The sequence below is a fragment of the Bos javanicus genome, chromosome 27 (assembly GCF_032452875.1).
Source record: "Bos javanicus breed banteng chromosome 27, ARS-OSU_banteng_1.0, whole genome shotgun sequence".
Taxonomy (NCBI): domain Eukaryota; kingdom Metazoa; phylum Chordata; class Mammalia; order Artiodactyla; family Bovidae; genus Bos; species Bos javanicus.
Window position 1 is genome coordinate 38,622,717 of NC_083894.1, and position 27,238 is coordinate 38,649,954.

The 27,238-nt window shown below is 39.4% G+C and overlaps 1 protein-coding gene across 12 annotated transcripts in view; it reads left to right on the forward strand.

The window, feature by feature from the left end:
- The window catches only part of PSD3 (pleckstrin and Sec7 domain containing 3), a 492,806-nt gene that overhangs the window by 254,424 nt on the left and 211,144 nt on the right, over positions 1-27,238 (forward strand). For 10 of the 12 annotated variants that reach the window (XM_061404653.1, XM_061404657.1, XM_061404651.1 and 7 more), the window contains one exon: positions 14,682-14,771. In XM_061404653.1, the coding sequence (XP_061260637.1) occupies positions 14,682-14,771 (90 nt within the window). Of the gene's footprint in view, positions 1-14,681; positions 14,772-15,093; positions 15,932-25,846; positions 26,385-27,238 lie in introns of those variants that run through there. The other 2 variants (XM_061404656.1, XM_061404658.1) reach the window with 2 other exon arrangements.

Consider the following 27,238-nt stretch of genomic DNA (forward strand, 5'->3'; position numbering starts at 1 on the left):
TTCTAATATCTTCCCCTTTCACCCTCTCCTTATGCTATACTGCCTAGGCCTCACCTCTCATTACTTAGTCCAGAGCCAGAGTAATCCTCTTGGGAAATGAACTAATAATCCACTTCCCTTTTCTTCCCTGCCATCGTGTCATAATAGCATGACCTTTCTAAGAAGTGCTGAGACAAGCTTGCCCTCACGCTCTCAGTGGGGAAGGTGTAACCTGAGAGGTTCTCTTCTTAAGGCTGTTCATTGGGAATCTTCCTGTGCTATGGAATGACGTGTTGAAAATGCATTGGCATGGGCCTTTGTTCTTCCTGCTAATCTTACTAATAAAATGGTAGAAGGTGTACTAACATAGCAAGCCTAATTCAGTGCTGTATGTTGGAATGCTTTTCTGGCTTCCCCTTTTCTAGTTTATTCTATCATTAAACAAACACTTTAGTGTTTATGCTCCACTCCAAGTTTGCTGCCATCTGGGTAAGGATCAGAAGTCAGATGGAGTGGTGTTGGTAGGCTCGCCGCCCTTAGCCGGGTTACCTACAGAGCTGGTGAGGGCTAACCGAGGTGCTGTGGTAGAGAAGCACTGGGGGAGGGGGTCTCTTAATTACATACATTTCACTAAGTGGGCCGCACAAAGGCAGTCTGCAATATATACAGTATTTTGGGGAGAAATTCATTCAGATGTTATAGTCATTTCATTGGAACTAAAGAATGGTGATTCCCTTCTGTATCTATTTTAAAAAATGTGAATGATTTTTACCATTATTATACCAATAATATGGACTTACTTTTACTTATCTGCAAGTGGTTTACTAACCTTCATTAAATAAGTATTTTCTAATTGTGGTCACGTTTGCTAAGTAATCTCTTTTATTTTTAAAATGCCCCTTCATCTATGAAGTCTGTATGTAAGTTAGACTTTTGTACATACAGGTCAATTTCTGTCAAAACAGTAAACAGATTTATTTTTCTCTTGTTCTGTTGAACAAGTTGTACTGAGTATTGTTACTATCAACAAGCAGAGAGTTGAAACTCTATTTTTTAAAGCCTTGCATTTTATTGGAAATAGTATGAATAAAATGATTTATCATGTTAGAATGCATTCATACCTTTTCCTTTTCTGAGCTACTCTGCAGGTATGCTCTATTAACTTAAAAGCATCTCTCTTGTCCTCCAGTCATATTCAAAATCCAGCCTCTCGAATCCAAGACTGAAGACAGGCAGCAGGGCCGGGACAGTGGTGGGAGGACTGGACCCTGAAATGGGAGGAAGTTTCAGAAGAAGAACTGAGATGCAGTAGAGAGTGGGGTAGGCGGAAGCATAGGCGTTGGCCGGTTTCTCAGCTAAAAGTCGGAAGCGATCCACAAGACGGTGCTGCCCAGGCCAGGCCGTGGTCAGAGGCAGGAGCCAGGGCATTGTTGTCAATCAAGATTTTGCGACAAAATCTGCCCTTTAACACCGCGGCTTGGGATTTTTAGTGACAATTTTATCTGAAATGTGTCTGTGCTTTCTGGCAGAGCCAGGCCCCCAACCACCCCACTCCACCCCCACCCCCGCCACACATAGGGGTGGGGAGTGGGCTGTGGTCCTTCTGGAGTGGTGGCTGCCTGTCTGGGCTGGGTGCCTGCAGATGCTCTGTCCTTGGGATCCTCGGCCTGCTGCTCATTATCTTCAGGTTTGTTGCACAAGGCAGGACCTTAGTGGTTTTTTGAGGGGTTGGGTTATGGGTTGGATAAGGGCTAAAACCACAGCAAGGACACTGTACTGGTATAGGAAAGAAAGAAGGCAAGGACTACAGTACAGCTTTTGTAATAGGATAATGTCAAAAAGTTGTGTAGTTCCGTTGGAGATAGATCTTAGGAACTCATTATTTTTCAATTTGTAAACTGTGTGAATAATTGTGATAATTCAAAGATGGGCTCTCTAGGACACTGAAATTTTGAAGGCTGGGTTAAATAAATATTTGGTTATTATCAGAGGTGGAAAATGACTATTGTGAGACCTGTAATTGAAGAATTTTAATGCTTTTCCTTTTCATGTCATGCTATCTCGTCTCTCCACCCTCAGGAGCAGTGCAGATCTCCGTGAGGTTGCTAGGTAGTCAATTTGCACCTCAGGAAACCTCTGTGGGTGCCTGCGGTTGTCGTCCTGGTAACTGACATCTGCCCCCTCCTGTGGCGCGGTGGTCTCTGAGGACCCCGCTTTGTGTCCCTGCAGCCCTCTTTCCTCGGTCCCTCTTCCAGGAGGGCCAGCCCTGGCTGCAATTTCTTTTTCTATCTGAGCCCTGTCCCTCTGCGGACTTCCAGCCATGGGTGACATTTACTTCCAGTAAGCCTCCTCCCCTTGGAGTCCTCCTTTACACGCCCTTGGTGCTGCGTCCTTCCTTTTCCGGTTAGACTCTGCAGCCACAGTGACTCCTCCAGGCTCTCATCACTTCAGAGTGGCAACTGCCTAGAATTTTAGTAGGAATCCTTACTTAAGCGCATCAGAATCAATCACGCACGGGAGGATCTTCCTGGCTTTCATCACTCCTCAAGATGACAGCCTCCCTTTCCATTTTCCTTCCCTGCATTTCTTCCTCCCTGTCCCTACCCTCTTCTCTTTCTTTTTGGTAGTTCTGCTTTCCTTAGAATCGGGTCATACTTATAAAACACAGCAGGTGTAGCTTTCCAGTTGAGTCAGTGGGGCTCGTTTAGGGCCTCAGCTCCTCTCGCTGATGCACTGTTCAGCCCTCCGCCCTTCTCTTTCTTACCAGGATGTGTTTTCACATTTGCACAGATCGTTAGTACAAGGTGATAAAGGAAAGCAGATGGAACTCTTATTAAGGCAGGGTTGGCTCTTTCCTCCCACAGATAGTTTGGGGAAGAGTGGGAATGAGGATGAGGAAGGGGATAGGAACCTCCGGCCTCTGACCCTCTTATTTACTTTAATGTCTGTCTTTCTAGACAATCATGTTAGAAGCAGAGATCAGTCTTTGAATTAATAATGAGAACAGTCTTTTCCTTTATCTTCTCAAATTTTGGAGGAACTACTTTTTATGAAGCAGTAATCGAGCCTGCTACTAAATAATTCTCAAGCTTTTTGTTCTCAGGATCCCTTTACACTCTTATATTTTTGAGGGCCACCAGAAAACTTTTACTTATATCTGTTAATATTTACCATATTAAAAACTAAAGTTGATGATTTAGAAAATTTATTGAATCACTTTTATAATAGCATTTATAAACCAATTAAATGAATAATATACTTCTACCAGACCACCTGACCTGCCTCTTGAGAAACCTGTAGGCTGGTCAAGAAGCAACAGTTAGAAATGGACATGGAACAACAGACTGGTTCCAAATCGGGAAAGGAGTACGTCAAGGCTGTATATTGTCACCTTGCTTATTTAACTTATATGCCGAGTACATCATGAGAAATGCTGGACTGGATGAAGCACAAGCTGGAATCAAGATTGCTGGAGAAATATAAATAACCTCAGATACACAGATGACACCACCCTTGTGACAGAAAGTAAACAAGAACTAAAGAGCCTCTAGATGAAAGTGAAAGAGGAGAGTGAAAAAGTTGGCTTAAAGCTCAACATTCAGAAAACTAAGATCATGGCATCTGGTCCCATCACTTCATGGCAAATAGATGGGGAAACAGTGGAAACAGTGACAGACTATTTTGGGGGGCTCCAAAATCACTGCAGATGGTGACTGCAGCCATGAAATTAAAAGACGTTTGCTCCTTGGAAGAAAAGCTATGACCAACCTAGACAGCTTATTAAAAAGCAGAGACATTACTTTGCCAACAAAGGTGTGTCTAGTCAAGGCTATGGTTTTTCCTGTGGTCATGTATGGATGTAAGAGTTGGACTATAAAGAAAGCTGAGTGCCAAAGAATTGATGCTTTTGACCTGTGGTGTTAGAGAAGACTCTTGAGAGTCCCTTGGACAACAAGGAGATCCAACCAGTCAATTCTAAAGGAAATCAATCCTGAATATTCACTGGAAGGACTGATGCTGAAGCTCCAATACTTTGGCCCCGATACAAAGAACTGACTCTTTTGAAAAGACCCCGATGCTGGGAAAGATGGAAGGCGAGAGAAGGGGACGACAGAGGATGAGATGGTTGGATGGCATCACTCACTCAATGGACATGAGTTTGAGCAAACTCTGGGAGCTGGTGATGGACAGGGAGGCCTGGCGTGCTGCAGTCCATGGGGTCGCAAAGAGTCAGACACGACTGAGGGACTTAACTGAACTGATGAGTAATAATTATACTTAAAATTTAGTGAAAAAATTAGCATTTAAAAATTTTTGAAAATCTCTTTCATGTTTGGTTTAATAGTAGACTGCTAGATTCTCTGCTTCCACGTTTTGTCTGTCACAGTATATCACAAGTCATGTAGCTTCTAGAATACTCCACTGTAACTTATGAGAGAGAGACTGAAAAATGTTTTTATTGTTATTATGAAAATAGGTTTGACTTCATGGATACCCTGAACAGAATCCCTGAACCATACTTTGAGAATCACTGTGTTACCATAGTATTTTCAGTTGCCATACATATTTTTTTCTTCATGCTATTTCTGGCTCCTTTTTCAGTGGCAATGTATTATGGAAGTGCTGGGGAATCCCAGTAATATTTCAGATCTCTCTAAAGGTGGAACTTTTAGCACACTAGCTTTGTGTTTGGGGTTTATGAAAGAGTACTTTGAGTATCACAGCTACAACTTCTTGGTTTGTAAATTTACAAAGGATCCTGTTTTGCCAGCTAATCCTGTGTATTAAAAACTGGACACCTGAGGGCAGCAGAACACAATTAAGCTTATCTGATAGAGATGCATATGAAACCGAAGCAAAGAAGCAGCTTTCAGCAGAGCTCCAGAACTGAAGTCATTACCAAGTCAGTAGTATGCTTTTTCAGCACTTACTGTAACATGTTGGAGGAGGTGGAGTTGCCATGTGGGAGGGTATGCCTGCTGTGTCTTAATATCTCAAGATTTATGAAGCCAGATTTTACCAATGGATCAAGAGAGCCTTCAGTTTCTCCGAAAGCATGTTTTCCACAAAGCTTCCAGACTTTACACTATTAAAAATGAAAAATTTGAGGATTGTTATACTAATTCTTCAACCTTTCATCCAGAGTGTAGACTGTGGGCTGCTTCCTGGTGAGTGCAGAGTTGAGACGCCACTTCAGCAGCAGCTCACCCTCAGGCCTGAGCGAGGGTCAGGTCTTGGCTGGAGCTCCATTCTCCGTGTCAGAGAAGCGGGCTCAAAGCAAAGCCGTGGTCACACTTAGGCTCAGTTTTGGACTGTAGCTTGTGTGGTGTCTAAGACGTTGCTAAGATCTCCATCTTACCTTTCCTCCTCCACTCTCAGTTACCTCTGAAGTCCGGAGCTGATTATCTGCTGGGATGGGGGGAAAATGCCACCACTTTAGCAGAGGATAAACCCGAAGTTAAAGCCCAGAGTGTGTCGGATGCCTGACCCATTAGCTCATCTGTGACGTGTCCTCGGGACCGGGGCCTCCTCCTTCCATTTTCCTGTAGCCTCGTGCTCAGTCGCTCCAGTCGTGTGCAACTCTTTGCAACCCCGTGGAGCCTTAGTGCACCAGGCTCCTCTGCTGTGAGATTCTCCAAGCAAGACTGCTGGAGTGAGTTGCCATGCCCTCCTCCAGGGAGTCTTCCCAACCCAGGGATTGAACCTGTGTCTCCTGCATTGCAAGCAGATTCTCTCACCAGTGACCCACTGGGGAAGCCCTTCTTATCGACTAAGGGCCTGCAAACCACGCCCCGCAGTCCAGCTGGTTTTCCTGAACACGATCACACACATTTGCAGACTAAAATGACAGTGTTGAGTAGTTGTAACAGGGATCTTACGGCCTGTAAAGCCTAGAATATTTATCTGATCCCTGACAGAAATTTACAAAACTTGTCTCTTCCAGACCGGACTCTTGCCCTGGTCTATGAAACCTTCTACTTCCTCCCTAAAAGTAGTAGGTAAGGCTGAGGAGGATCCTTTTACCTAACATTCTAAATGAGAAACATGTTTACATCCAAGTTATATTTTTCAGACATGATAAATTCATCATAATTTATTCATATAAATACTTTATATCTAAAAGGAATCAAATGGAGAAAACAGCTCTTTATTTTTAAGAAAATATATTTTTAAATGACTGTTTAGTCATTTGGGGAGAATAACCTTAAATTTGTCTGGGAGTGTGAACCCCCAGTCTGGGTTGTTTTTTTTTAACTTTTGACTAATATTTTCTCTCGTTAAGGATAGTACCTTAATTGGTTAAATTGTCAAGATTTGGGCTTGACTGGTATTTTGGGATTTCAGATAGAATTATTTTTTGTGGCTTCTCCATTTTAAGTTTGGTTAAAAATGCCTCCTGATTCTAAAGATATGATCTCCAGATTTACATTCTTTGAACATCTCAGATTTGATTGGAAATACTGTATTGATTTCAAAGAATAATTTTCGAGCCTTTCAGTGCATAGGAGGCCTTTTCAAATTCCTATGCTTTATTCATTTAATGGGAAAGAATTCAGAATATCAGAAAGTTCTATGAAAGTGCTGCCTTGGCATGCAACTGCCAGCATTTGTTTCAGAGAAGGCCTCCTTTTCCCCAAAGTCATGATTCAACTTGAAAACAAGACTAGAACCATGATGCCTATGAACTGTTGAGATGCAAAGTCAGTGATTAGAGTAAGCTTTGACAGTATTTGTTTGAATAATAGTTTTTCAAATTAATTGATACAAATCGGTATAACACAGTCTCATAAGTACTTATAAGGACTGTTTCTTGATGACAAAGACTTCATTTTCCTTTGACTCCCTGATAAAAATAGCATAAAGACTTGGGGAGCGTTTAAACATGGGTGTCAGCAGGACGCACAGTGGGCTCACCTGACCCTTTGCTTTTGCTCCTAGACGTCACCGGGAAGAATGACTAGTGAGGCAGAGGAGGACAGGGAGTTGCAGATGTAAACAACCTGGACTATTCAGGAAGTTAGCTTACAGAAATAAGAGGATTATAAGAGAATACTATCAACAATTGTATGTTAACAAAAGATCACGCAGGTGAAATGGACAGGTTCCTAGAATGATAAATACTGTTGAAACTGAATCAAGGAGAAATAGAAAATCTGAATAGACCTATAGCAAATAAAGAGATTTAATTAATAATAAATAAAACTTTCCTCAAAGAAAAGCCCAAGACCAGATGGCTTTATTTGTGAATTATACTAAACATTTAAAGAGGTTTTGATATAAATGCTTCACAAAATCTTCAGAAAAAAATAAAAGGGGAGTGATTACTTTTCAAAGCATTCTATGAGGACTATACTACCCTGATACCAAAACCAGACAAAACTATCACAAGAAAACTAATATCCCTTATGAATAGCCCTGTGAATATAGACTCAAAATCCTTAGAAAAAGGAAAATATAGTCTAGCAGTATATAAAAAAGACTATATATTCTAACCATTTGAAATTTATTATAGGAATGCAAGATTAGTTCAACATATGAAAATCAATCTAAACTCCTTATTAATGGAATAAAAGAGAAAAGCCATGATTATCTCAGTAAATACATAAGCACTGCCAAAATCCAACACCATTTTATAACTAAAAAAAAAAAATATAATATGCCAGGAATAAAAAGGAATTTCGTTAATTCCTAAAAATGAGCATTTATGAAAAACTCATAGCTAACGTCATACTTTCTGGAAAAGTTGGAAGACTTTTTGTGCCCCAGATCAGAAACAAGGCAAAAGTGTCCACCCTTGCCACTTCTTTGTTACATATTGAAGATTTTATCCAGGGTGAGTAGGCAAGGAAAAAAAATAAAACATGTCATGATTAGAATGAAATAAGTAAAATTTTCTCTGTTTGCAAAAGACTTGATCTTTTATATAGAAAATCCTAAGGAATCTACAAAAGAAAAAAATGATTAGAATCTAAAAAACAGTTCAGCAAGGCTGTAGAATAAAAGTTGAATATACAAAGATCATTTGCATTGCTGATACTAGCAGTGAACAATATGAAAATGAAATGTTTCATTTACAGTATCATCAGAAATACTAAGATACTTAAGAATAAACTTAACAAAATAAGATGAATGCATTGACGTTGAAAACTACAAAACATTGTTGAAAGAAACCAAGTAAGTGGAAAGTAATTTCATGGTATTGGATTGGAACCCTTAGTGTTAAAGTGCCATGCTGTCCAGAGTGATCTTCAGATTCAACACAGTCATCCTCAAAATGCCAGCTGACCTTTTTGTCCCCACAGAAAATTGATAAGCTGCTACTGAAATTCAATTGCAATTTCTATCCAAGTCCCAATGGCATTTTTTGCAGAAAAGAAAAATTCATCCTAAAATTCACATGGAATCTCAAGGGACTGTGAATAGCCTAAACAGATTTGAAAAACGACAAAACTAGAGAACTCACACCTCCTAATTTCAAAACGTATTACACATCTACAGTAATCTAAAGAGTGTGATACTGGTGTAAAGACAGGCAAATAGGCAAATGGAATAGAATACACAGCCCCTAATGGACTCTTGTATATATACTTTTTAATGATCTTCAGCAAGGGTGCCAAGATTACTCAATGGGGAAAGGACAGTCTCTTCAACACATGGTGCTGGGAATAAAGGACATCCAAAGCAGAAAGTGAAGTTGTACCCTTATACCATATAAAAGATTAACTCAACGTAGATTAAAGACCTAAAACGGCAAAACTATGAGAATAAAACATAGAGATAAAGCTTCATAATGTTGGACTTGGCAATGATTTCTTGGATCCGACACCCAAACCACAGGTAGCAAAATTTAAAATAGACAAATGGGCTTACAGCAAACTTGCAGACTTTTGTACACAAAAGAATACTACAAAGTGAAATGACAACCTACAGAAAGGGAGAAGATATTTGCAACTCTTATATCTGATGAGTAATAAATATCCAGAATATGTAACGAACTCCTACAACTCTACAACAGTTAAATTAATTACCCCATTTTAGAAGAGGGAAAAGGATTTGAATTAGACATTTATCTGAAGATATTATACAAATAACAAGGAAGCATATGAAAAAATTCTCAACTTTCACTAATTATCAGAGAAATGCCAATTAAAACTACCTCATACCTATGAGGATGGCTACTTTTTTTTTTTTTTTAAAAGCAAAATAACAGAAGGTGGCAAGTATAGGGAGAAATTGGAATCCTTGTATGCTGTTGGTGGGATTGTAAAATGGTGTACCCCTATGGAAAGGAACATGGCAGTGCCTTAAAAAATTAGAAATAGCACATGATACCCCTATCCTATTTCTGGGTATATATCTAAAAGATTTGAAAGCAGGATCTCAAGGAGATATTTGCATACCCATGTTCGTAGCAGTACTTCACAAAGCCCAGAAGTGGAACACCCCAAATGTCCATCAATGGATAAACTGTTGAACAAAATTGTAGTATACATCTAATGAAATCCTCAGCCTTAGAAAGGAGGAACCTCTGACACGTGCTGCAAGATGGACAAACTTTGAGAACACTATGATTTCACTTTCATGAGTTACCTAAATATTCAGAGTCATTAGAACAGAAGGTAGACTGATAGTTTCCAGAAGGTGGAGGGGAGGTGGATAGGAAGTTACATAGAGTTTAAGATTTGCAAGATGAAGTAGTTCTGGAAATCTGTTTCACCACAATGTAAAAATACATAACCCTACTGAACTGTGCACATAAAAATCATTAAGATGGTGAATTGTTTGTATTTTTAACCATAACAATAAGAATGCAGAGGTGAAAACAACTTGCTACAAAGCTATGAGAGTCAAGAGAGTGTTACACTGGCATCAAACCAAACATCTAGATCTGTTCAATAGAGTTAAGAGTTAAGGAGTAAACCCTTACATTCCAGTCTGTTGATTTTTGACGAGGATGCCAAGGCCACTCATTGGAGAAAGAATACATATGGTGCTGGGACAGCTGGATAGTCATATGCAAAAGAATGAAATTAGATTTTTCTTTGCTACTCTGTACAAAAATTAATGCGAAATGGATCAAATATCTAAATGTAAGAGCTAACAGTATAAAATCTCTTAGAAAACATAGGAGTAAATCTTTGTGACTTTGGATTGATTTGACATTAATTTGTTACATATGACACCAAAAGCACAAGCAACCAAAGAAAAAATAAGTAAATTGAAATGTCATCTAGATTAAAAACTTTCTCTGCTTCAAAGAATACCATCAAATGAGAAAACGCACATGATAGGAGACAGTATCTGCAAAGTACACATGTGGTAAGGAGCTTGTATCAAGAATATGTAAAGAACACAACTCAAGAATAAAAGACAATAATAAAAGGACAAAGGATTCAAATCAGCATTTCTCCAAATAATATGTACATGTGGCCAGTAATGCATGAATGTATGCTGAACATCACCAGTCATTGCTGCTGCCACTGCTGCTAAGTCGCTTCAGTCATGTCTGACTCTGTGCAACCCCATAGATGGCAGCCTACCAGGCTCCTCCGTCCCTGGGATTCTCCAGTCAAGAACACTGGAGTGGGTTGCCATTTCCTTCTCCAAAGCATGAAAGGGAAATGTGAAAGTGAAGTCGCTCAGTCGTGTCCAACTCTTTGCAACCCCATGGACTGCAGCCTACCAGGCTCTTCTGTCCATGGGAGTTTCCAAGCAAGAGTACTGGAGTGGGGTGCCATTGCCTTCTCAGTCATTAGGGAAATCCAAATCAGAAGCACAGGACACCAGTTTACACCCACTAGGTTGGCTTAAATAAAAAGGACAGAGAAGTGTTGGAGAGGATGTAGAGAAGCGGAAACCTCACACGCTTTTAGTGGGTATGTAACCTGGTGCCAGCAGTTCCTCAAGTGATTAAACACAGAGTTGCCATATGACCCAGCAATCCCGCTCCTGGGTGCACACATAGGAGGAATGAAAACAAGTCCACCCAAACTTATGTGAATATTTTTAGCTATATTATAGGAACCACAATGTGGAAGCAGTCCAAGTAGCCACCAATTTCTGAATGGATAAACAGAATTTAGTAAGTTCATATAATGGAATGTTGTTTGGCAATAAAAAAAAGTTAAATACTGGTTAATGCTTCAATATGGGTGAACTTGAAAGCATTATGCTAAATGAAAGAAGCCAGTCATAAAAGACTGTATTTGTATGATTCCATTTATGTGAAGTGTCCTGCATAGGCAGCTCCACAGGGCTTAGTAAATAAGAAGTTTATTATTGGTGTTCAAGAGAATGGGTAGTGAGGTGGAAGAGAGATCTAAGAGTGATGGCTAATGGATGTGGAGCGGCTTTTTGGGGTGATAAAAATGTTCTCAGTTTAGACTGGTGATGGTCATACTGCTTTAACGATATACTAAGAATTACTGAATTGTATAGTTCACAAGAATGAATGTTACATGAATTATATTTCGATAAAGCTGGTGTTTTTTTAAAAGTTGTAGTAAGTTGACACTTATATAACTGACATATTGACACTTACATATAACTTACTGGCATATTTTTTAAAATCTTCTTGTTTTGCTCCTGGTATTTGTAATTTGTCTACTTTTCCATAGTTTTATTTTTGTTTGTATAACATGTTTTTATATTTGGGAGTCTTGATATTGTTTTATTTGATACTTATTTTAACAAAAATTGCATAAATTGAGATGAAAGTTTCAGTTTCTTATTGCCAAAAGACTCAGGTGTTTCAATATAAAGCATTCTAAAACAAGTTTTATCATTAACATTGCAAGGATTAAAAACAGATAATGTCATCAAGTGAAAGTGAAGTCGCTCAGTTGTGTCCGACTCTTTGTGAGCCCATGGACTGTAGCCTACCAGGCCCTACCAGGCTCCTCCGTCCGTGGGATTTTCCAGTCAAGAATACTGGAGTGGGTTGCCCTTTCCTTCTACAAGAGATCTTCCTGACCCAGGGATTAGAACCCGGGTCTCCCGCATGGTAGGCAGACGCTTTACCATCTGAACCACCAGGGAAGTCCGCTGACAGGTCGGTATAAACCCCCTACAGGTTTCTGCTGTGAGCCGTATGAGGTCACCGCGGAACTGCAGAGCAGGGCTCCTTATTTGCTTCACGCAGGACATTTCATTCATTCACACAAGCACACTGTAGAGTTAGTAAAGTACAGCAGAAAACATGTTTGCTAGGAGAACAAGGAACTAGAGCTCCAAGCATCCTTGCCTTGTCCTGAAGGATCCCAGATGAACCCCCAAGATGAAAGGCTGCTGCTGAGCCATAAAAGACGCCAGGATTCTTGGCCTCCAGAGGAGAAGAATTCAATCCGGGGCCAGTGACGAGGCTTGATCGCTCAGAGCTTTTGTGTAATAAAGTTCTATTAAAGTATAAAAGGGATAGAGAAAGCTTCTGACACAGACATCAGAAGGGGGCAGAAAGAGTGCCCCAATGTTATCAAATCACATATTAAAAAAACATTTTTGTTCTTAAGTGATGATTAAATTATGTCCTCTTTTAATTTTGTTAAAAGCAAAGAATTGAAACCACCTAACTTGGAAAAGAATTTTTTACGTAGTCATTATTCATTCATTTTCTCAAATCCTTGAATCATATCCCAGAAAGGCCTTGCCAAGTCATATCAAAATGACTATTGATCGTACTTGCTAGTTTTTAGCTTAGGTGGCACCCTGTTTGATCCGATACACTTGATAAGGGAAAATTGAGCTATTGTCTTTTTCAATATAACGTTAGGAAACAGTATTTTCCATTAAGGTTCCTTTCTGTGCTTTAAATAAATTTCCACCAAAACTTGGGACTACAGCTGCAATGTATTTAAGTTATAGGAAATATCTACCAGATACATTAATTGGCAAAGCCAGTTCTCATTGTTAAAACATTTATGCAGTCTTTCCTCTAAGTGTGACTATCTATGCTGTCTTTCCTGATGGAAGAGGTAGGGTTTCAAACAAAAGTTACAATTAATTAGCAAGCACTGGACAGATTGTTTCATGTTTTAAGGCAGAAAGGCAGTTGTGGAAAAGGAAGTGAGAAGCGATGACTTTGAAGACACACAGGTGACTCTGTTCTCAGGCAGACGTGTATTTTTTAAGTTCTGTATAAATACTCCCTTGAAACTGTCTCTGGTTTTGCATTCCTTTTAAAGTCTGTCTCCAGAACATTCTGCACCAACTTGCAGACTGCTGTCCTACCCTGCTCTTGGTCTTCTCTGAATAGAATACAGCTGCAGAGCACCCGCTGCATCTGCCCGTGTGTCGTGTGCAGGGCCGCGCCGTGTGGGCGCACTTCATGTTCACTTGGACCACATTTGCCAGAGCCCCAGTCTCTGCACTTTGTTCTGCGTCCCTGCTCACGGCATGGGTTTCTGTGGGAGTCCAGACTCAACCTCAGAATCCTTCACAACTGGCAACTTTTATTAGCCAGTTGGAGCTGGCACTGGAGGCAATTCTGTGTCATAGCAATTTTATTAGTTTTCTCAGCATATTTGCATCTCTTCTCTTTTTACAGTTCACATTTTCTGTGTGTTTAGTCGCTCAGTCATGTCCAGCTCTTCGCGACCCCATGTACTGCAGCCTGCCAGGCTCCTCTGTCCATGGCGATTCTTCAGGCAAGGACATTGGAGTGGGTTGCCATGCCCTCCTCCAGGGGAATCTTCCTCACGCAGAGATTGAACCCAGGTCTCCTGCATTGCAGGTGGATTCTTTGCCATCTGAGCTATAAGGGAAGCCCTCACATTTTCTAATTTTTGTTTATTAATGAGATCATCTTTGGTTAAACTTATTATCCTTAAGTTGAGAACGAGTTTGGAAACAGTTCTCCAAGGATCTCTTGCTTTTCTTACATTTTGTGAACTGAAGTTTGGTTGCCTTTGTTCTGGTCTGTCTTTTCAATATTATTTCTGTGGTGAGCAGCATTGAAAAAGTGACTTAGTGGTTCCCAGAGCAGTGGTTAGATTTGTGTATGGCCTTGAAAGATACAAGCTGGTTTCTCTCTTTACAGCCAAGGGGTAGATATGCTTAACTGTCCCATTGCGAGGATTCAGGTTCCCAAACCTCAGCACTTCTCCTGTGTGTGCAGGAGTCAGCTGGCCCCACTCAAGGTGCTCTGAGTACTGGGACTCAGGGAAGTGGAGCAAGAAAGCACTGGGGTCCCGGCCACTTCCCTTGTGATAAATTCCTGCGGTCCTGTTCTGACTGCATTCGGCGGCCTGTGATAGGCTAAGTTCTTAGCTTGAAGTAGCAGCCTGAAATCTCAGGTCCTTCATCATTCTTGGCAATAGGTAGGAAATACAAATAAAGAAGCAAATAAATAGCCATCAGAGTTCAGCTAAGAAATATCATTTTATTCATGCTTTTCCTGTAAAAATTACATTATATATTCTTTTCATAAATGTAGCAAAGGTTTTTCAGATTTTTTCTTAGGCTAAAATAAAACCTTGACATAATTTTGCTATTCATATTTAATGACAGTTTTCAAAGCATAATAAGCCATCTGTTTTTTTCATATGCATATAAACTTGTAGGTATATATATACACACACATATATTGGGGTGTTTGTGTCTGGTTTTGAAAAACCAAATCAATCTTATTTTGTTTGATCACATTTTCAAGAAATAATCTTAATTCCACCTGTGTCATCGTGATGTGTTATTTGCCTCTGTTCCAGAATATTGGAAAGAAGATGACCTGCCAAGAGTTCATCGCAAACCTCCAAGGGGTAGATGAAGGTGGTGATTTCTCCAAGGATCTACTGAAAGTAAGCATTGAAATGGTATTTATGTATTTACTTACTGAAGTAGAGTTGATTTAAAATATTATGTTAGTTTCAGGTATATAACATAATAATTCAAAATTTTTATAGATTATACTTCATTTGAAGTTATTATAAACTATTGACTATATTCTCTTTGCTGTACAATATATTCTTGTAACTTATTTTTTTATACTTAGTAGTTTGTATCTCTTAAATGCCCTACCTTGAAATACTGGTATTTAAAATATGTTTATATTTTCTACTTACTTTTTAATGTAAAATAGGCTAAGACCACTAAAGTCTTTTGTTGTTGTTTTTTTTTTAGTTTTTCTGGTGAGGTTTCTGTTGGACACTGTCCTTGACATGTCAGACTGAAAACTACCCTTCAATTAATAATTCCTAGAAGTCCACATTATAATTTATAATACTGAGATAATCAGTAGATTTTGAATAATTCGTGCTACAACTAGTGGGCATTTTTTAATTTATGTGACTGTCAGAACTTGAGAAAGATCACCATGGTATATTCACTATGGAAACAAAAGAGCATTTGTCAGACAATAAAGGAAGCAGTTCTGACTGTTCAGTCCTCAGAAATCCACTCAGGCTGTCTTTGGAAAGACATTAAATTAAAATCTGAGTAATTGTGGAATGCCTGAGTTACTTGCACTGAGCTTTATTATTGACAACAGTTAGTGTGTTTTCCCTCTAATCAACTTTGGAATTCATAACATCCTGCAGCAGTATACATGAGATATGCATTTGACTCAAATACAAAATATAGAGATTGATAATGGATGTGGCTATTTTTGAAGTTCAGGATAAGATGTGTGTGTTGAGAATGTGATTTTTACAGATTTCTGTTTGATTCTGATTTTCTTTTTAAAAACTTTGTACACATGTATATTTCTTTTGACATCAGTTCCTTTGACTGAATTTGCTAAGAAGGGCAGCACATTTTGAATCATGGTATAATATGGAAATGTATGAGTAGAAAGATAAGTCCTTATGTTTTCTATGACTTTTAAACTATATAATATATAGAATTGAGTTCTGCCAGATTTAGAGAGACATATATACTCTGAAAAATGAAAAAAGGTGTAAAAATGGTATTACGAGATTCTGAGTTTGACTGGCTTTAATTGCAGCTCATTAAAAAATTATATTATGAAAAAAGCAAGAGGAAATGTATCTTCAGCTTACTATATAAGGAAGGTGTTTTTTAAGTCCTTTCTCTATGGAACAAATGCTGCCATTTCTGAAGCTACAATTCCAAATGGGAATGGGAAGTAAAAGATGGTGGATTGGGACTTGATGTACTCTGTACATCCATGGAAGGCAGACGGTAGACACATGGAAACAGGCCTTTTCTCGTTCTAGTGGTGTTAGCATGGAATGTAACTCTCTTTCTAGGAGAGGCTTTGTGAGGCCTTTATCAAGTTACGCCAGAAATGAAAACTGACAGGTAGAATTTTTATAGTAAGCTTTTAGACTTTTGTGGTAGGCTGTGGTAACATGCATGACTGTGGGTTGATTAGTGGGCAGCTTTGGAGCATGTTTGAGGGAGCTTTCCAAACCAAATGCAGTGAATGTACAGTCCAGTGGCCACCATTCATCTTGGGTAAGCATGTGTGCTTTGATTTACTCTGCCAAGAATTTGCTGGATGATTTGTTGCAGTCGTACAATTGAGATCATGCTTAAAAATCTCAGGGGGAAAAATAAGTGTTATGCTGGTTTTTATTTACTGTGGGAAGTTGACAATGAAATGATGCCGAAAATGACAGTGGCATTTACATGGAAATTGTCAAGTAAAATATTGATTTCCTTTTGTAATAAACCTCAGCCACTCACCAACCCAAGAGGAGGGCTTTCTGTTTCAGTAGGAATCTGGATTGTACTGCAGATTCCAGCAAGAAAAGATTTTCTTCAAACTGTTTGTTTCATTTTACTCTTCTCTCTGACCAGCCCTCTTAATGGCTTTTCCTTCTTTCCTCTCTCCCTCTGCCTCCCTTTCTCTTCCTCTCAGTTTCTTTTTAATTCTGCCTTTGACTTTCTCTTTTGTTTTCTCTTAGTCTCTTTCTTATCTTTCTTTCTCTCCTCCCCACCCACCAAAACACTCTCTCTCTCTCTCTCTCCTGAGATAAATTATTGGGTGGGATATGAATAGGCCTTTGGGGGGGCAGTATTACATACATGCCACACAGATAGATACATATGTCCAGATAAACACATACACATTTGGTATCATCTTACAGGTTCTAGATAACTCCTTTCTCTCTTCTGCCACCCCTTTCCCAACTTAAAAATTACAGGCATATACTCCATTCAGTTTAATTTATGAGGTGAGCCGTTTAAAGTTATATGGATGGAAGTGATAAATGGTTATTGCTACATATTGACCTTATTACTTTTAAGATTTCTTTGGAAATCTTAAAGTAGCATTTGGATTTTCTTTTTGGACCAGAAGTAACATTCTGACCCATATCTGTTGTTCAGGGTAGTTGCATAGTCAGGAATATTTATTGAAGACCCACTCTGTGTTCAGGTGTGGACTTGGAGAACATATCAGAACCAAATGGGCCCCTGGTCTCAGAGACCACAGACTACTGAAAAAGATGGAGGGTCCTTTCTCCCTTAAATAGACAGTTATTCCATATTAAAATAAAAATATAAGATGAATTCTGCTTGTTGTTAGTAGGAATGATAATAAAAAATAGACCTTAACATACTTAAAGGTATGCACCATGAGGGACTTGTTTCAAACCTATAATTCAGAGACTTGAGTTAATATTTAGCTGTAAATTTGCCTTAGATTACATGAAAAGGATAGATAATGGTATATTGAGCCCTTTTTCACACTTTACAATTTACTGCTATTTCCCTGCTATTTACTCAAATGACCTAAACAGACACATGAGTGTATGAGTCCTTTGTGCAAATAAGAGTTTTCCCCAATAAGTTGCTTAAATGATGATAAGTAACAGATATCTATGGTATAAAATGGAAGAAGTTGGGTACCAAAAGACAACTGGTGATAGAATATTATTTAGGTTCTTTAAACTTGAAATCTGGTTGGGAGGACGTGCTATTTGAGATAAGCCTCCATTTAAAATATTGGTACAGTTTTAGTAGGAGACTGATTTTGATTTAGGTTGATATTCCACTTCAACTCCTATCCCCTTTCTTCTCCATAAACATTAATGCTCTTTCTTCCTTCCTTCTCTCTCTCTCCTTCTTTTCTCTCTCTCTCTCCCTTTCCTTCTGTCTTTCCTTTTTTCTTTCTATCTCTCTCTCCCTCCTGCCTATTTCCTCACCAAATCAAGACCAAACTCTGCCAGACCATCTGATGTGTCCATGGCTCCACTGGGTGTGCCAATCCCAGTGCCTTCAGGCGTCACTGGGGGTGAGGTGGAAGAAAGGGGAAGAGGGAAGATCTGCTTTTAGTTCTGATGACTTAATAGGACATCCCTAAGATTCTAATAAGTAATAAAGCTCTTAGGACTCAAACAGAAGGAGATGAGAATGTGAGATGCGGGCCAGCTCTGGGTTGGAGGATGAAGTTCCTGAGAGACATGATATATGAGGATTATGACTATTGTCTGGGGAACTCTGCTGACGGTTCCAATCTCAGCTCCCCTGTCTGATTAGCTGAGGGGTTATGAGCAAATTCACTTAAACTTTGTCTCCTGATTGCCTCATCTATGAAATGGGAGGCTTTATTAACACCTACCTCATCTAGTTGTTTTAATAAGTTAATATATCCAAAGACTTCACAGTTCTAGTATGTGTTAGCTATTATAACTTTTTAAAGTGAAGTCGCTCAGTCGTGTCCAACTCTTTGCAACCCCATGGACTGTCGCCCACCAGGCTCCTCCGTCCATGGGATTTTCCAGGCAAGAGTACCGGAGTGGGTTGCCATTTCCTTCTCCAGAGGGTCTTCCCGACCCAGGGATTGAACCCGGGTATCCCACATTGTAGGTAGACAGTTTCACCCTCTGAGCCACCAGGAAAGTCATTATAACTTTTTAGTATTGTTTTATTCTTTACCTATGTCAAAGTGGACTGGACAAGGACTCCACCCCTTCCTGCGAGCATTTGGACTCAAGGTATCTTAACACTTCCTGGGCAGAGTGGGATTAGTGTCAATAGACAGGACTTCTGTCCCCCATCCTTTTCAGCCTAAACACACCCATCGTTTTGTTTTTAGAAGGGACCATCTGTGACTTTGACCTTGAGCATTTTCTCCTATTGTGGTAAGATTTTAATCCTCATCATTTGTGGCTTCTTTGCTATCTAAAGACTTGCTGGTTCCAAAGAATGGCCATTGAAGTCCTTCACAGAAGGCATTTGTGCAGTGATGCCTGTCTTGACATTGTACAGGCATCTGACAATGAACCTTGGTTAACCCTATATTTTCTGCCCTTTTAACCTTGTTAAGCAACAGTGCCTCATCCATCTTGCTGCATTTTTATATCTTATCTTTGGTTTGGGTCTTTGATGCTGCAAGAGTGCAGGGACTAAGGAGAATTTGGTCTTAAACTGGTCCTGAGATCAGAAGAAATGTTGAAGAAGCAAATTAGTTCTGATCTTCTTTAAAGATCCCAAGAAAATCCTGGGATATTAATGGAGATGTGAATTGTTTGAAGTGACTACAAACCCTGGGAAAGAAGAAATATTGCTGGGTGTCTCCCTACTCTATGTGTTCTCCAGATGGAGAGCTCTGGGTCAGAAGGCTCATGGGTTTATTGGTCAGCTTTTGTAGATTCTAGACTGTTATCCTGGGAATGAATCTCTTCCACACAGAACACTGGAGTAGGTTGCCATTTTCTTCTCCAAGGGATTGTTTCCTTAATTTCTTTTTCTGATCTTTTGTTGTTAGTGTGTAGAAATGCAGCAGATTTCTATGTATTAGTTTTGTATCCTGCAGCTGTACTGAACTCATTGGTGAGCTCTGGTAGTTTTCTTGTGGTGTCTTTAGGTGGCGATGGTGTCTTTTATATGTATAGTGAGGCTTCTGCAACAAAACTAAAGTGTCACTTCATGTCATCTGCAAAGAGTGACAGTTTTGCCTGCTCTTTTCCTATTTGGATTCCTTTTATTTATTTTTTTTCTTGTCTAACTGCTATGGCTGGGACTTCCAAAACTATGTTGAATAAAAGTGGTGATAGTGTGCATCTTTTGTCTTTTTCCTGATCTTAGAGGAAATGCTTTCAGCTTTTCACTCGTGTGTATGATGTTAGCTGTGAATTTGTCATATACGGTATGACCTTTATTATGTTGAGATATATTTTCACTATGCCCATTTTCTGAAGAGTTTTTATCAGAAATGGACATTAAATTTTATCAGAATCTTTTTCTGCATCTATTGGGATGATCGTATGGTTTTTATTCATTAGTTTGTTAATGTGGTATATCACTTTGATTGATTTGCAAATAACTGAAAAATCCTTGTCCAGAAAACTGGACAGCTATATGTAAAAGAATGAAATCAGAACATTCTCTAACGCCATACACAAAAATAAAATGGATTAAAGGCTTAAATGTAAGACTGGATACTGTAAAACTCCTAGAGGAAAACCTGGACGGAACACTCTTTGACATAAATCGTAGCAATATTTTTTTTTTTGGATCTATCTCCTAAAGTAAAGGAAATAAAAGTAAAACAAATGAAACCTTTAAACTTAAAAACTTTTGCATAGCAAAACCATTGAGAAAATGAGAAGATAGTCTACTAAATGGGTGAAAATATTTGCAAATGATATGACCAATAGGGGTTGATATCCAACCTTTATAGACAGCTAATACAACTCAATATCAAAAAAACTAACAACCTGATTAGAAAATGGATGGAAGACCTAAATAGCTATATTTCTAAAGTGGATATGCAGATGGCCAATAGACTCATGAAGAGATGCTCAGTATCATAAATCATCAGGGAAATGCAGAGCAAAGCCACAGTGAGCCATCACCTCACACCTGTCAGGATGGCCGTCATCAAAAATGACACAAATAGCAATTTCTGGCAATTATGTGGAGAAAAAGGAAATCTGTACACTGTTGGTGGGAATGTAAATTGGTGCAGCCACTGTGGAAAACAGTCTGGAGGTTTCTCAAAAAATAAAAACTAGAACCATATAACCTAGTACATTCGCTCCTGAGTATACAATCCAAAAAACAGTGATTTGAAAAGATATATGCACATCATTGTTCACAGAAGCATTATTTACAATGGCCAAGATAGGGAAGCAACTTAAGTGTCCATCAGCAGATGACTGGATAAAGAATATCATGGAATACTACTCCGCCATAGAAAGAATGAAATTTTGCCATTTGCAGCAACAGGAATGGACTATAAGTGAATAAAATCAGAGAGACAAATCCAAACACTGTATGATATCACTTACATGTAGAATCTAAAAATAAAATACAACAAAGGACTGAAAAAGCACAAAAGAAGGAGATTCACAGATTCAGGCAACAAACAAATGGTTACTAGTTGGGGGAGGGGGGCCGCAGTGTAGGTGGGGGAAGTGGGAGGCACAAACAGTTGGGTTTAAGAAAGACTCAGGAAGTTTTATACAGCACAGGGGATACAGCCAATATTTGGTAATAGCTGTAAATGGAAAGTGACCTCAAAAGTTGTACAAAAATTTTTTTAGAAATTAAAAAAATTGTTACATATTCTATTAAGTCGAATCCCAGTGAATGTTCTCATTCAGATGTGTGTGTTTTCCCTTGCTTTCCCCCAAATCAGAATTTAGATGTGAACCAGATTTTGGAATTTAAAGAAGTTTCTGAAAATGCATATTACCTGTATCCATTACTTAACATATGTAGTCAGCTGAAAACATTGTATGTTTTATTTCAAACATAATTTTTATATTTGGTATTCTTAGGCAGCAGTAACCTGTGAAAATGATGGAGAAATTAGCTAGGAGGGTAACATATAAATAAACAGATCCAAAAGATTGACAACAAAAAAATACATTTTAAATAAAGATTAATATATCTTGTAAAAGGAAAGAAACAATAATTAGGAAATATAAGAATTATGCTATGCAGGCAACCATTAACCTATGGTTAATGGTAACCTATAACCATTAGGTTTTTAATCAATCACAGTTGTATATAGGGGTAAGCAAAAAAAAAAAAAACAACAACAAAAAACCAAAAACAAAACACAACAACCCAGCCGTTAAAGATTCAAGCAATTTGTTAAAAACTTGAACTCTGAAAAGTGCCCTTTTGCACAAAGTGACAACAAGAGTTGTAAGCTTTTTCTTAAAAAGAGAGCAAAGCTGACTCAGCTTTCGGGGTTCCATTGACCTATCTAATTTGACGCTTTCAACCAGGGAGGAGATTAAAAATTTAACGCTGACAGTTGCTCCTCTTTTCTTTCTACGAAAAGGCTGACCTTAGAAAACATTTCTCCCTCATTTTGCTCTCTCTTCTTTCATCTCTGCTTCCAGTATTATCAAATGAGGACAAGTGTAAGTGGAGAAATCTGGTGAGGGTTTTCAACGTCAGTGTTGTGGTTGTAAAGTACTATGATATGCTGTAGCTTTGCAAATGTTACCATTGGAGGGACCTTGGTAAAATGTATTTTAAAAATCTCCTGTTAATATAACTGCATGTGTCAAGTGTTAGTCGCTCAGTCATGCCCAACTCTTTGCAACCTCATGGACTGTAGCCTGCCATGCTCCTCTGCCAGTGAGATTCTCCCAGGCAAGAATACTGCAGTGGGTTCCCATTTCCTTCTTCAGGGTATCTTCCCAGCACAGGGATCAAACCCGGGACGCCCGCATTGTAAGAGGATCCTTTACTGTCTTAGCCACTGCGTGTGAATCTACAATTATTTCACTAAAACTTCCAGTGAAAAGGAAGTTCCATTTCTCTGCATTCAGCCAGAGATTTAAGCATCATGTAATAATGAGTTTAATGAAGTTTTCATACTCTTTCAGACTTTACTACTCTTTGATTACTCTTCCCAGCAGTGAATATCATGATTGTTAAGCCCAGCTACAATTGCATAGCAGTGGTAAAAACTGTGGTTTTAAGAAAAAGGCAATGGGAATTATTTTAAAGAGTTGGAAAGCTAGAGAGTCACATGAGTCCATTTAAAAGGGTTATTATTATTACTCTGGGGTCTGTGGAGAATTTTTTGGAAGGAAGTTATAATGGAAATGAGACAGTGAAGAAATGGTTGCAATTGTGTATTTGGGAAGGGACGACGGCTTGGGCGTGGCTGGTGACAGTTAATAACAGAACGATTTCACATTGTTTTGAGATACTAGCTTTTCGGTTGCTAAATTATTTTCCAAATTGCCCCACTGTCCCTTCCTATATCACCTGGGTTCTAAACTGCTTGAAATGGAAGAGTGCTAAAAAGTGGGAGCACCCTGACTGCTTCTTCCAGGCTAAGGCTTGATCTTGGGGTCGCTCTGCGCCGCTGTGCAGGCCACGTGTGTAACGCGGGTTGGAACGCGGGTGGTGACGCCTTCCTCCCAGAGTGACCGTGAGGACTGGAGAGTGCATCCCAGTGTTGGGGTCCTGGGTTCCACGCCTGCCCTCTCGCTGCTAACGACAAGTGACGGTGCCTCAGTTATGGTTTCTTGGTTTGTAAAATGAGGTATGTGGGCCATTCCCATAATTTTCAGGTTTTCAGTTCAGGCTCCTAAAGCCGACAGTATCTGGTGCCCCCTTGCTGTGTCCCGACTCTCTACCAGGACCAGAACTGCTTCCTCTGTTTTTTCTATTGGGCTCAAACTAACTCATGAGCGATTTCTTTTGCACAAAATATTTTGTGGCAAAGAGTAAGCTGGATAAAAACTATACATGATCTTTATGGATCCTTTCAGTCTAAGTATTAGGAGTGTTCTTAATATCATTTTTTTCTTTGTAAATTCAAATTGCATCTCTCAAGTTTTAACTTTTCTGATGTATTTATTGGTTTAGACAAAGAAGTGTCCAAGAAAATTAACCTCTGTTTTGTCAGTGTCCTCAAAGGATTACTCCTAGAGAATTATGTGAGAGGAAGAAACGGGCCACAGTCTGAAAAAAGTCGGCATTTTTTATAAATGAAAAGCCTGAAGTGAATTCTCAAAAATACTTGATCTGAGTTATATTTGGAGTCTGCAGTTGAAAATAGGAACTGAGGGGTGGTATTTAAGTGTAGCTAAAAAAAGAGCATCAACTGTTGCCTGGAGTAGGTGAGCTCTCTTCAGGAGAAGGTCCTGGAGACCTGCTAGCAACAGTCTCTATGGAGGAAACCGGCTCGAGTGCTTATCCTGGTAGAAGCAGGCGAGCCTTTCCAGAGAAAAGCTGCCTTCGCGAGCTTTTAAAGAGAGAAGTTTGAAACATTTTGGCTTAAAATATGGGATGCAGCTTTGTTCAGTAAAATGCACCAAGCTGAGTTGTGATACAAGGTTCGTGGTGTTTCTGCTCCGCTTTCCCTGTGGAGATCCGGATGCAGGCTGTTGCTTCCGGTCAGGTGCTGGCCTGGGCCGACAGAGCTGCTGCTTCTGGTCTGGTTCCAACCTTGAATGAAGACGGTGACGATGAGAAAGGGAATACTTGGAAATAGCTGAAGGTCTACATGTCATGTTCATGCTTTAGGAAAAAATCTATCAGAAAGAAGTCTGTTAGAACATTCTGACAGAACAGATGCTGCTTAAAGAGTACAAACAGATTTTTAACCAAAAAAAAAAAGAGAAGGGTTTGAGTAGGAGAGAGGGGAGGTAGTAATCATTATGGGTCCTGTAATGGAATATTAATGATTCCCACATAGAGTTCATTTTAATTTGATCATGAAGAAGTGCTACAGAATTTCATATTCAGATGCATCCACAGAGGTTAGAATGTTCATATGTTTGGAGGGTTTTTAAAGTTCATGATACAGTCCACCAGGGTTGATGCTCCTGTCACTCGAGTATGGCCTGCGGTATTGACGTGAATGTCAGGGGTCACACTGTGGATTTAAACTGTCCCCCTTTGCTTATGATGTGCCAGACGGGAATGGCAATGATGGATTTCTTTTAACAAGCCTGCAAGTCAGTGGCTAATAAAGTATCACAGTGGATAGTCCATCCTCAACGCAGAGACACGGATTTTAATTTAAAGGCATTTGTAGCTGTACAAAAAAAAAAAAAAAAAATCACAAAGGAAAAGTTTGACTTGTGGTTGTATTGATGCTTCAAGACCCAAAAGTTGAAAATGCAAAAAATTTAAAATAATTCTGAATGGCCAGAATAAATGGGTGTTGTGGAGTCTGTGTAACACACAAATTTTACTCAGACCCTCGTTTGTGGTCTATTTTAATAAAAACCAAAATTGTTACTTTGAAATGTTGGCCTCATCTTCCTCCCTGGCTTTTCCAAGCCAATGGCCATGTGGATGCCTTTTTATAGAAAGCTGCCTGAAAGTAGGGGTCTGGACCTGGGCACCTCCCACTGTTCATCTCCAAGCTAGCTCACCTTTCCTGAAACAAAGTTAAGAAAACAGAAATATTCAGGTTGCTATTTAAATTTTAAATTGAACTTATTTTGAAGAAACAGTTGTTTTCCCAGTTTAGCCAGGAACTAGAAGGATGACTTGCAGGGAGTGCTATCAGTCAGGTAAATGGACCATCCCAGGTAGTGACTTGATAATGAGCAAAGAGAAAGAGGAAACCCCAAAAGCCCTGGGTCTCTGCCTGGAGCAGCTGGAGTTGCTTTGGTGAGGGGCAGGCCCCCGTGGGTAGTCAGCAACTTCTCAGAGTGCACTGTAGCACGGCGGAGTAATGCATGGGCTGAGTGAGTCATCTGAAACATTACATCATGTTTACTTAGTTTGATTAAGGAGACCAGGAGTGTGAAATGGATTTGGGAAGATTGCCAGCAACTGTTTTATAAAGATTTTGCCATTTGAAAAAACTAACTTCAATCAGAAAATCCATTAATATAGAATAATTCATTTCTCTACCAGAAGACATTCTTGAACTCCATTCTCTGTCAACATTGGATTTTTATTGTTGCTGTTTTAAAGTTTTTGTTTGCTTTAGCTGTTCTAACATTTACCCTTCTCTTCACACTTCCCACAGACAGCAGCGTCATTTTTGTGCCTCAGACACGCTGCCCTTTGAGGAAGCCACCACAGATGGTAGTCCCGTCTTCCGGGGCAGGTCATTTCCCCACGAGATCCCCTAATGCTAGAAGCATTTATTCCTTGAGAAGGCAGCATGGGTAGATTGTTACTCTTCTTTCCCTCTTTTTCTTTCACTTACAGAAACGCAATTCAAAGGTAAATCTCTTATACCCGAAGTATTACCTTGAAGGGTTATCTGTGTTCCAGTTTGTTGGGCATATGTTGTAGACTTGGGCAAATAAGTCATCTTTAAAAAGAGTTGTCTGACTTTGGGTTAGCTATTGCTGGTCACTAGGATGTGACCACCCCCGCCCCCCCAGCCCCTATTCTTCGGCAGAGACTCCTGCCATTATACATAGTGTTGTTCCAGGACAAACTGGATATTCAACAAATATTGGTGGAAGAACTGATTGCAGTTTCATATAAAACCCAAGTGCTACGACTTCTGACCGTGTGAGCACCACGTGACCGACTTGATATGTACAGAATTCTGAATGTGTGTGGATGTGTACATATATCTGTCTGTTTTGGTCTGGTTTTTTTTTTTTTTTTTGAGGGGGGAGATCCATAGTTTTAATCAGATTTTCAGAAGGATCTTTATTTCCCCCCAGTATTGAGAGCTGTAGACCTAGGACTCTCCCAGAGTGGAAACTTGTAGTTTGTTTTAATTAAAATAAAAACAACTTAGGAGAAAGGGTTTCTTTCTTTCCCCTGTGCACTTTGGTCATTCATAGAGGCCCCAATGTGCATCTCTGTGCTGGATTCATGTGTGTAGCCCTTAATAAGACAGACACAGGCCACACCCTCTTGGAGCTCAAAATTTGGTAGAGAAAACAAGTATTGGACCCATGATTATTCAGATAAGGAAATACTTAAAATCACACTACTTGTGTTTAGTTATGGGAGACTAAAAAATGTTGGCCTAAAACTCAACATTCAAAAAACTAAGATCATGGCAACCAGTCCCATTACTTCCTGGCAAATAGATGGGGGAACGATGGAACAGTGACAGACTTTATTTTCTTGGGCTCCAAAATCACTGCAGATGGTGACTGCAGCCATGAAATTAAGACACTTGCTCCTTGGAAGAAAAGCTATGACCAACCTAGACAGCACATTAAAAAGCAGAGACATTACTTTGTCAACAAAGGTCCTTTTAGTCAAAGCTATGGTTTTTCCTGTGGTCATGCATGGATGTGAGAGTTGGACTATAAAGAAAGCTGAGCGCCGAAGAATTGATGCTTTTGAACTGTGGTGTGGGAGAAGACTCTTGAGAGTCCCTGGGACTGCAAGGAGATCCAACCAGTCCATCCTAAAGGAAATCCGTCCTGAAAATTCATTGGAAGGA